We start from the raw sequence: 11,904 nt of genomic DNA, 5'->3' as shown, positions 1-11,904 counted from the left end.
GGCTGCAGCGAGAAGCCGCCGTTACACAGGTGTCGCATTGCACGAGTGGCCTTGAGTTTCTTTCCTCTGTTCTCTCATTTAACCTTGTACTGATAAAAAAAAGCTAAATAAAGAGTAATTGCTGCTTGCTCGTTACAGCTGACAGATCGTTTTCTATCATGAACATTTGAAGCTGTTCGATATGTGTTTTTCTTTAACACGCACAAACACGTCTACTGAATGTCACACAGTATCCTTAATTAAAAGAGCACATTCTTTTATTAACAGACACCTATTTACATGAACACAAAGCACAGTTCTGGATAAATAGGATTACACACAAGCAGGTCACATTGAGGCAACACAGGACACAAAATAGAAGAGAGAGGTACGGAAAGAAAAAAAATACCTTTTCCACTTTCTATACAAAGAAAAAGAATTATCTACAAACAGGTGGAATGTTTTTTAGTGGAAACTAGCACACAAACACACTAATTCCAGTCACCAAAGGGGGGGGGGGGGGGTTAAGGAAGAGGCTGTATTGCACTGAGAGGAAGACTAGTGTTACATAGTAGCATTTACCACTAATACTGATTATGTTACAATATGAGGTGCTCTGTGTTTCTACTAACACACACTCCTGTGAGCCTCCACTCTTAGAAATCAAAAGGTGCTAACTAGAACCAGAAAGGGTTCTTCGGCTTGTCCTCATACGATCAAAGGGGTTCTACCTAGAACCCAACGTCACAGGGTTACACCTAGAACTTGGGCTGGGCGATATAGAGAACATCTTAATATCACAATATTTCAGACTAAAATCTGGTATCGATATTGTAGAGTTGACCATTGGTGCTTTTACTAAATATTTACACAATGAGATATTTGTGGATATTATGACGAAGTGACTAAAGGCGATTAGTAGAACATCTAGAACAGTCTGGTCTCAGAAAATGACATCACTCTATTGCAGCCTTTAAAAACCCACAAACACTTATGCAACATCACAATATCCAAAATCTAAGATATCTCTTCTCATATCACAATATCAACATTCTAGTGACACGGCCCAGCCCGACCTAGAATATCATCATCTAGAACCCACCCGTCGGTTTATACCAAGATCCTTTTAATATTTGAAGGGTTCCGTCTAACCCACCCGGGTTGTTCCACTGAGAACTCTTTAATAAAGCGAGTGTTTCTTCTAGAACCCTGAAGGGTCGGAGGTTTCATGTGGTGCAACTCACAGCAATCATTGTTCACAATCACAGCTTTTGGTGGTGTGGTTCTCGATTGTGGCCGTTCTCTTGCTTTCAACAATCCTTGAAGAACTCGTCCTTCCACAAAGGGTTCTTAACGGAACCCGTAGTCTCACAAAGAAGCCTTGACAAACCCTTTCTTTATGATTCTGGGCGGAACCTCAAGCCTTTATGAAGAACCCATTTTGGAACCCGTATTTCTAAGAGTGAACCAGGAGTGTGTTTTAAATCATTAAAAAACAAACATAGATAAGACATTAAATTATTGCATCTTGCCAATAGAGAAGAGACCAATCCAATGGAAACGGGTCGCTCTCATCGTTCTGAAATTAGCCGACAGAAGCGGTCTGAAGATTCTAACAGTTGGTTGACTTTCTATCCGGCAGTGAAGAACATCTGATACCGCGCAGGAATCTGACACACAGCAGGGTATTTTTAGTTGCTGACGATAAAAAGCACCGAGAACAGAAAGAAGTTCTTTGTTCACAACTCGTTTGATTCCCAAAAGAAATCCAGCTCGGCAGACCATCTCACACTTAGCTTGTAATCAGACGAGTAGCGCACCGAGAATGTTCTGGATTTAAACGTAAATGGGTACAAAATGAACTTGACCCGAACGATAAAGAAAAGAACTGAGTGTCACACTGAAACAAGAGCAAAGCACAGATTCATCCGACACGACATTTACTGTACAAACAGTAACACTTTCTCTGAAGCCCAGTCTACGATTCATAATCATAAACATACTTATAAATGCATCGTAATCAGCTTATGACACTGTACACTTATGGCTATAAACACAACACACATTCTTCATGCTTTATAACAATAATAACACATTTGACAGCATTTTATAATTACTTTTAAGTTCATGTGTCATAATACTTCAGAATCCCTCAATGACCGTTTCTGTTCAAAGATCATAATGTATTTCAATTCCCATAATTGTCTTTTTAAAATGCATTATAATTACTGTCATAATGCATTATAATGCGAAATACGTTATTTTAAGTGTTTTTTAAGTCAAATGAGAAAATACATTTTATTGCATAGATTTAATGATATTCTTTCACTTTACTTCAAGCAAACTTATTATAATCGCATTATTATGCATTTTTACAGTGATTACAATGTATTATAAAAAAGATTATAATGTATTACAACTATGGAAATTACAAGAGAGCGACTAATAATTATGAAGTGTTATGATATTTGACCTTAAGAGTCATTATAAATGCTTTGAAATGTGTTGTGATTATTGTTATACAGCATTATGAAAGTGTGCTTTCATAATAAGAGTGCTTATAACTATAATAATATGGTGCTATAAGCAGATTATAACACATTATAAGTTTGTTAAAAATGCATTAAAGACATCTGCGCCAGAGAAAGTGTTATCAAACATACTTTTTTAAAGGTTTTAAGACAAATCGTGGATGTTTTTTTTTTTTTTACCCTGAAGCAGAAACTCGGTCGCCTTGTACACGAACACTCTGAACACCAGAGAGCAGTAGTGATCCACACAACCAGTCAGGCAACATGAAATATGACATTTAACAGAAGAGAAAAAGTGCTACTTATCATCAGTATAGATATGACCGACGTGTGCTCGCCTAAATGAAACGTGTGTCAAACTAATCTGAGTCAGAAACTACACAGTAGAAGCTTTTCAGTTGCTGTTTAACCAGCTCATACACAGCCACTTCAAGACGCCCGTTTTTGTCTTTCCTAAACATGTTATACACATTATAACGATATAAACCCTGTAAAAAATAAAGAACATGCTATAAAACAATCACAAACTGAGACGATCACCGCCGTTGGAGGCCATGCTACTTCCACACTGAAACCCGTTGCAGCTCAACGTCGTCGCTTTGTGCAACGTGAACGAGGGGAAAAACAGCCGCAGTCATTTTTTTTTTACTTGAAGTTAAAAATACGCCGCGTAACCTTAGCTTGAGCGTGTAATGATGAAGCAGCCCGACGTGTCAGCAGTTAGAGGAGGAAAAACAAAAAGCAACGTTTTCTAACACCTGACACTTCAGAACCTGGTGAACAGTCACATCAGTAAGACTCCCCAAATAAAGAAAAGTCAGACTCATGCCGTCTGAGCTCCTCTTACTCGCCAACATTTCAAACTCTAAATCCAAAATCCCCCCCTGTTGTTTCATTATTTACATTTTCTATTTTTTGACGGATGCCCCTGTAGGTTTGGTGCTTTTTTTTTTTGTTCCCTTCCCTCCCCTCTACCTCCCCCCTATGCCTCTCTTCCTGCCTCGCTTCTGTATTTATGCACACAGATCCCGGCCTAAAGTAAACAGGCGGCGCACAATAGCTCATTCCACAGGCTCCGCTGTAATTCAGCCCTCCGGCCGAGATCTGAGCCAAAACCAGCAATGACACGCTGAATCCACCGAGTCCTCTAAGACACGGCACCGCAAGAGTGGGAACGCTGGGCCGTCCCCGATTACACACACACACACACACACACACACACACACACACACACACACACACACACACACACACACACGTTTGTCTATACGCTCTACATGTTGTGTACAGTCTTGGGGAGTATGAGACCATTATGGGCAGGTCACAGCGATGGAACCTCAACAGAGAACTCAAAGAAAAACACAATATGAGGCTTTGTTGCACTGCAATTCCCCCCCCCCCACACACACACACACACACACACACCCTTTTTCCAGGAACCCGTCATCGCTCCCTGGAAAACAATGGGCCTTAACTGAGAAGTGTTGGTTTTTCTGGGCAGCACACCAGTAAACAGCGTATACTGAAATCAAGAAGGGGAGGAACGTCTGGCGTGTCCCTCCAGTGAACTGAGGGGGGACGTTTGTGTCAAAAACTGCCATTTTGTCTTCGTGGGAAATGTTGCCGTGTCGCCTCCGCCGCCGGACGCTTCTCTCATTTACGTAGACCTGCAGAGAACAGAAACACGGGGCAAATAAAGAGGAGAGAGTCAGAGGATGGATTTCTCCCGGTTATAACTCCCTGTAGGTTTGGGGGCAGACAGAACCGTCCTCCCTCCCATTAGAGACGGAGCTGATTAAACTGTCAAGAAGCTCATAAAATATTCATTTCATGTTGGCAGAGAGTTACGACATGACTTCCCAGACTTATTGTTATCAACTCCTCTGCACAACTTAATTGATTCATCCAATTTTAGACAGGTTTGTGTGTGTTTTGCTCCATGTGCTTCTACCGGGTACTGCCTGCGGCGTGGGACACACACATGTGTACTACACACTCACACACACACACACACACACACACACAACTGTGTCATGAGAGGCCTCCATTTTCCCTACAGCCCCCCGACAGGATGGAGCATGTTCCAGAGAGACGTTCACACCCCAGACGTGACTCAAGGCTCCAGATACTGAGCTAGAAACCGTCACGTTTCTGGTCGCTGTTGTTTTGTGACCGCCTGCATCCTGATTACAAATACTAAAAGAAGCTCTGGAACAAGCGAGTACGTGGAACATTGAAACAACTACATGTTAGGGCTGGGTGATATGGACAACAATTGTTGATACTTGACAAATAAAATATTTTCTCATTTAATTCAATTTTATCTGTAGAGCCCAATATCTCAACATCATCTGTCCTTGGACTCTCGCGTAGGAAAAGTAAAAACTTCCCCAAAAATAAACTTTTAACGGGCGACATGAGAAGGATCCCTCTCCCAGGATGGACAGATGTGTAATAGATGTGTAATAGATGTGAAGAGAACGAACAACATACTAAAATTACAACATAGTCAATCCGTGTGATATAAATGATACATTTAAAGAGAGTAACAGCGATAGTAGCAGAAGGAACAATAGAACAATTATTACTAATAATAAGCCTGCAGCAGAAGAAACAATAGAACAATTATGATTACAAAAGCAGTAAAAGTAGCAGAAACGTGACTAATAATATAGTAATATACATAATAGTAATGATGAACAACTGCAGTGCAAAATGAACAGATTATCTGAGGAATGTAAGTCATGTGCTTGTTATTCAGGATATCTCACGATAGGATTTCTTTGATAAATGATCATATTGACTAATCGCCTCATTACATGTAGGTCACTAATAGGCCCAGAGCGTAGATGACCACAGAAGGAAACAGATAACGACACACGGGAACATAAAACACACACACATGTTGGCGTGACACATGCTCATACTTACTGGTACATGGGCTTTAAGAGGAGGTGAGATGGTTTCTCATTGACATGGTAGAGAGGGAATGGGTCAAATCCACCAATAAAATCGACTGAAAATAAAAGGATTAAACACATAAATTATGGAGAAAATCAAAAGACAGACAATAAGAGAACAAGACGCTGAAATTAAAAAGACAAACAATGATAAAAAACAAACAGTTGAATGAGAAGCGAAATGGAAACTAAAGACGCGGATGTAATGCAGGGATGGTTGAACGGTACGTTTTTGTACTTTTCAACGAGTCCACAAAGAGACCCGGGTATCTGCCCGGAGCTAAAGGCAGAGCTCGGGAACAGGTGAAAGCTGGCCACCTGTCAAAATAGCCAAAGCCTTTTCTCTTTTTTATCGCTCAGAGACAGAGGTGACTTTCAGCCACGAGGACCGAATGCTCAGCCCGTTCTGTTTGTTCTCTCACTTAAGAGTTGCAGTGCGGTGTGCAGATGAGCAAACCAGCGCTGTGTGGAAAGAGACAGGGGGACACGCTGGAGACAGCAGTGATTGTGGGTAATTTTTTGCACAGATGCAGAGAGAGAGAGAGAGAGAGAGAGAGAGAGAGAGAGACAGAGAGAGAGAGAGAGATGTTTGTGAGACGAAGGGGAAAGGCTCGCGGCTCTAGAGGGGGACAAAGGCTGAGAGAGAGGTGAGAAAAAGAGAGAGAGAGAAGGGGGGAGGATGGGGGTGTAACTGACAGGGGGCCAAAGAGATTAGAGAAAGAGGCCAGCAATGTCCAAGAGCTGGGAACATCGTGACGGGGGAGGAAAAGGGAAAAAAGTGAACCTGACTCAGTGGAAAAGAAATAAAAAAGGTACCAAAACAAATAGCGGATGCTCGTTTAAGAGAGAGAGAAAATGGAAACTACTGTGAGGCCAAATCAGTTGCATCCTGATAAGAGGACGCAGAGGGGGTCTGCTGAATACTGATATGTAGGCAGGATGAGTGCAGAGCGCCACAGGGTGCGGTGGTGGTGGTGGTGGTGGTGGAGGGGGGGGGGCGTCCCTTTCCTGTGACCCTGCCCTGGTTTCCTGGGATTCTCCGTTTCATTTTTTCCACCAGGGACACATTCCCTGCCACAGCGAGCTGTGCTGAGGACCACAGTTAGTCGGTAATGACGGTTGCCATTTTTAGACACAGCGGCAGCTCTTTGGGGAGGCCGGTGCATCCGTCAGTCTGTCAGTGCAACACTTTGGTTTTTAATGGTTATTAATTGAACCTTTACTTATCTAGGATATATAGGTCTTGCTCAAGATGGCAGCGTCCACACAGATAACAGACTTTCAAACTAGAATGACCGCCTCGCTGTCGTATGCCTCTCACTTCATTCACTTCGCTTTCTTTACGTAGCCGCGTGTGCCTTTAACGCATGTTTGTGCATGTTAGCGCGCCCCGCTAGCTAGCTCACGGTCTGCACTTTGCACTGCTCTCATACGGCGGTTACAGCCGCCGCCGCCGACGCCGGCCTGACCGACAGCACCGTCGGCGAGGTGTCCTCCGGTTCCCTCTCAGGTAAACACCGTTAGCTCCGGCAGCAGCCTCGCAGGTAGACTGCTTGTGTTGAACCCCAGGTTATGGTGGATTATGTCTTTAGAGTTTTCTGGTGAGAGGGACGTCTTGCAACATTGTTTTACACTATTTTTCATAAATTTGTGAGTTTTTCTTGTAAATTTGCCCCGTTAATCTCAGAGAATATCAGAGTTTTTAATCTTGGAAATTCAGAGTTTCTCATAACATTACCCCCCCCCCCCCTTCTCTGGCTCCATTTTAACCTACAATGGCCCTAATAAGCCGTCGTGGTAAACGGCAAACAACACTTTGAAAATAAATGTAAAAACCTGCTTTGATGAAATGTTGGAACGCTGCGAGCTCAAATCGGCTGTTCATTGCTTTTCTGATGTTTTGGCATTTCTTGTGTGGATGGCACGCTTTTTAAAAAATGAGATCAGAAAACACCACCATGAATGATGGAGAACATTCAACATGAAACGGTGCATTAGATGTGTCCTCTGTAGTGTGGACGGCGGCCTTGGAAACACATTTTGGCAGCTGATCGCCGCATGTGATCCTGTTATACTGAGAGGGTGCGAGCTCGTTCTCCTCCGAGCAGAAGCAGCGAGCGGATTTTCACTCGTGTGGACACACTCGAGAAATGAAAGGTATGTAGGTCAACAGCGAAGGCATCCATGTGCTGCCCCGAAAACAAGCAGGGAGTAATGTACGATTATGTTCAAGTGGAAATCAGGACCTGAGCCGAACCAGGAGACAAGCTGACAATCACTTCATGTGTGTGTGTGTGTGTGTGTGTGTGTGTGTGTGTGTGTGTGTGTGTGTGTGTGTGTATGTGTGTGTGTGAAGGGCTGGTGAGCTGACAGTGAAATGAACACAGGCACAGAGATAAAGGGGAAAAGACCAGTCAGGAAAAACAGGGTTTTGTGAGAATAAAAGAGCAGAGTGTGGGGAAGATCGAGACGTTTTCTCCTTCTGGAAACACTCGTTTGTTTTAGGCGAGGTGTCTGAGTCTCAGTAGCGTGTGCAGGAGACAGGAGGCAGGAGGCAGGAGACATGACGCAGATCGCAGCATGATCAAGTAGCCGGTCCGTAAGTTGTTCAGAAGCAACAGATTCTCTTGCCGATTCCTTGAATTTGTGTGAGGTTTCGGCGTCGGCCCTTAATGACGGGAGTTCACAAATCTCTCCACAGTTGGACATTTACGTTGGCGTCTTCGCGTAAACGACCCGTCTTCTTGCGTCTCTCGGATGTTTGTTTTTCTTTACGAAGACCTGCGAGATCATGCAGTATGCTTTAGGGCGGGGCTACCTTGTGATTGACAGGTCGTTACCACGGCGTTGTCCGGTCTGGTAGATTTCGTCTTCAAACTTTAAACCTTTCAAAGTGTGTTTTCACTTGATGAAAGTTAATCGTAGCCATTTTAGACGTCTAAAAAATGTTGCAAAAAACCAAGATGGCGACGGCCAAAATGTCAAACTTGAGGTTTCAAACCTCGAGTCCACAAAGCAATGAGTACGTCCACTTCCTATATACAGTCTGTGGTTCAGGGTGTGAACACACACACACACACACACACACACACACACACACACACACACACACACACACACACACACACACACACACACACACACACACACACACACACACACACACACACACACACACACACACACACACACACACACACACACTTTAAAGAAGTTCCTCATGGTTTGGTCCACTCTGCAGTACTCTGTCCCCACACACCATTACACAGCCATCACTGCTATGCAGGCTACTCATTGACTTTAAAGGCGGTTTTATGCTCCGTTATTCTGCATATGAAAACTTCAGGTGTGTTTGAATGAGAGTGTATTTAAAGTTAATCATCCGTGCAGAGAGGAGAAAGGTTCCAGGCAAACACAGAACAGGAGACCGTGTTGAGATGTGTTTCACGTGCTTATTATTGGGCAAATATTTTGATGGTGGATTATCTGGTTTGAGTAAAAGTCTAAATTCTCTGGTTCCTGCTGTGAATATTTTCTGGTTTTGTTTACTCCTCCGTGCTTCTGGAAACACTGATTTAACATTTTTCTGACATTTTATAGACCAAACATACAATCGACTAACGAGAAAATAATCGACAGAACTTACAAGTAACAACTCCTTAAATGTGAATCTCTTTCTGGTTTCTTCACTCCTCTGAGACAGTAAACAAGACTTTAAAGGACGTCATCTCTAGGAAACACTGATGGACCTTTTTCAACATTTCTGACAAAAAAAACATCATTATTTGCTTCACTTATTTTCATAATTTATAGGTAACAACTACTTTAACGTGGATATTTTTTTGCAGAAGAATTTAAAAACATTTCACGTCTTTAATTAAAAGACATTTTGACGTAATCAGAGTTCCTTTCAAGTGTCCCAGGATGTTGATGACAGTGAGCCAGCATCACGATACGAGGACCAGAGACTGCATGTAAGAAGTGGACGTGGTCTTTGTGACGTCGCCCATCTGTTTGTGGAATGCCATTTTTTTCAGCCTCTAGTTCAGCGTTTTGTCCGTCGCCATCTTGGCTTTTTGCAACCACTGAATGGAAGTGACCGTATTTGGACCGAGGAGGCGGGACGTAGAGACGGCGTATACGGCTCTGATAGCGATCTGTCAATCAAAATGGACTTCACAATCTCTGAATGTTCAACTTGAAAATAACATTTTGGGGTAAGCCGGGGTGACAAGACTTTTTTTGTGGATGTTTTGACCTTTTTCACTCTTTTAACAACTGGAGAATACGCTGCCACCTACACGCTCTCGCATCCCTTCAGCGTCTCATTCTGCTGTGGAGGATTTTCTGGGGATGTGACTCAGCACAGAGGGCGGCAGCATAATTAGCAGACATGCTAAAGCGAGCTTATCCCGGCGCTAGGCTTCTAACTCCATGACCTACTTTACAAAGAGGATTTTCCCCACCGCTCGCTCAGCCGGTGTGTCTGCTCACCACCGATAACTCTGTGGAACCAATTCACACACACACACACACACACACACACACACACACACACACACACACACACACACGCACACAAATATCTACACTCCAACATTCAGTCAGTCCTGCACAGTCAGGTAACACACAGAAATACATGCAGTAAAGGTATGCATGAGTGTGTGAATATACAGTACATAAAATGCACTTTTAACGTGAGAGGAAGTCAAATCAAATGGGAGATCACACACACACACACACACACACACACACACACACACACACACAGACACACACAGTTTGAGTAATAAAGCCTGAAGGCCAGTCCAAACCCTGAGCTGATGTTGTATGATGCTTGCTATTCTGCCCATTGTCTCTTCCTGTGAGTGTGTGTGTGTGTGTGTGTGTGTGTGTGTGTGTGTGTGTGCGTGCACGGCTGTGTGTGTGTGTTCACCCCGCTATTCTTTACGCAAGCCTGAGCACTCAAATCTATCTCACCCGTCTCCCCCGAGAGTGAGAGAGTGCTCGGCGTGAGAGGAATTCCTGTCTTATCTCCTCATTCACGAGAAGCTCATCTTGTCTCGTGTTGTTTGTTTCGGCATAATGACCCGTCTCCTCTTCCAACCTCGCTCCTGACGAACACCTCCCTCTGCTCTCCCCCCTCCTCCCCCCTCCATGCTCCTCTTCCGGTGTCTCACCCTCTCTCTCTTACTGTCCCTCCTGAGGATTCTTCCCCACCTTTCTTCTCTTGCCGAGGCGCAATCAACTGTGGAAGTTATTGACCGACGAGGCGCTTAATGAGGCTGCTAAAACGAGGGACCAGGGACCTCTAACTTTTTTTTTTACAAGCACACCTCATTAAAGCTTCGAAAGCCAGAGACGGGGAAACGAGACGGAGAGCGGCGGAGATTTCTTACAACAATTGGACTTCGTACGTGATTATTCCATTTTACTGTGGAGAAAGCGAGGAACGGGAACGAAGAGAGTGAAGAGAAGAGGAAGTTCTGAGTAGGACGAGAGGTGCTGAGGCACAGAGACACACTTTAATCTACACATCAGATGAGAGCGGTGGAGCTGGTGTCTGTGTGTGTGTGTGTGCGCACCTGTGTCTGAACAAGTTTGTGTGTGTGTGTGTGTGTGTGTGTGTGTGTGTGTGTGTGTGTGTGTGTGTGTGTGTGTGTGTGTGTGTGTGTGTGTGTGTGTGTGTGTGTGTGTGTGTGTGCAGGCAAAGGGCTGATTACAATAACAAAGAGCGAGCGGTTGGAAGCTTTTGTGGCAGCGTTTTACTCCTGAATCAGAGAAGAGACGCCAGATAATTAAAACTCATAAAAATCCCACCATGTTTTGTTTTCACCCTTGACCCTTTTTTTTGTTAACCAACCTTTCCTTATTGCTCTTTTGATAATGTTACCGCTGTTTTTGTGTGTGTGTGTGTGTGTGTGACAAACACAATCTGTGCCACACGGGGCGGTGAACAAAGCTCAAATGTCACAAAGAAACAAAAGTCTAGTTTAGTTTAGTTGACTTGACTCGTGCTGAGGTGCTGTTGCCCTCCGGGGATTATTTAGGGTCGGCTGGTGATTAAGTGGTACTGCCCAGAGCCGGGGGTGGTGATGCTAACCGCTCACAGCCGGTGAATCTCTGGTATGTGACCACCCAAAGAACTGCCTGGATTTCTGCAGCGCTCGTCTGCAGGAACACGGGCACCACAAGTTCCCCTCAAATTACACGAGTCTGCAGGTTTAACATGACATTAGTGCGTGTAGTGCTTTGTGCATTACGCCGTGTTCGAATCAAAATGAGAGTTTTGGGTGTGACGGATTGACGTGATTACAGCCGGGCTCCTCAGAATTAGTGCTCTGACAAGCACGAGCAGAATGTGGGGGCCTGGGATTGCTGCGATGTGGAAAACGCGGACAGCTTCACGGAATTTGATGATAAAAATGGAATCT

The 11,904-nt window shown here is 44.0% G+C and overlaps 1 protein-coding gene across 1 annotated transcript in view; it reads right to left on the bottom strand.

The window, feature by feature from the left end:
• Nucleotides 1-4,058: 4,058 nt before the first annotated feature.
• nkain4 (sodium/potassium transporting ATPase interacting 4) overlaps nucleotides 4,059-11,904 on the bottom strand; it is a gene marked incomplete at its 5' end in the record, with an annotated part of 44,540 nt that continues 36,694 nt past the window's right edge. The window contains 2 exons of the mRNA XM_079181269.1: nucleotides 4,059-4,177; nucleotides 5,442-5,526. Of these exons, the coding sequence (XP_079037395.1) occupies nucleotides 4,168-4,177; nucleotides 5,442-5,526 (95 nt within the window). The 3' untranslated portion in view covers nucleotides 4,059-4,167. The remainder of the gene's footprint in view (nucleotides 4,178-5,441; nucleotides 5,527-11,904) is intronic.

This window comes from Pholis gunnellus (genome assembly GCF_910591455.1).
Source record: "Pholis gunnellus genome assembly, chromosome: 2".
Taxonomy (NCBI): domain Eukaryota; kingdom Metazoa; phylum Chordata; class Actinopteri; order Perciformes; family Pholidae; genus Pholis; species Pholis gunnellus.
This window is presented reverse-complemented; position numbering and strand designations above follow the sequence as displayed.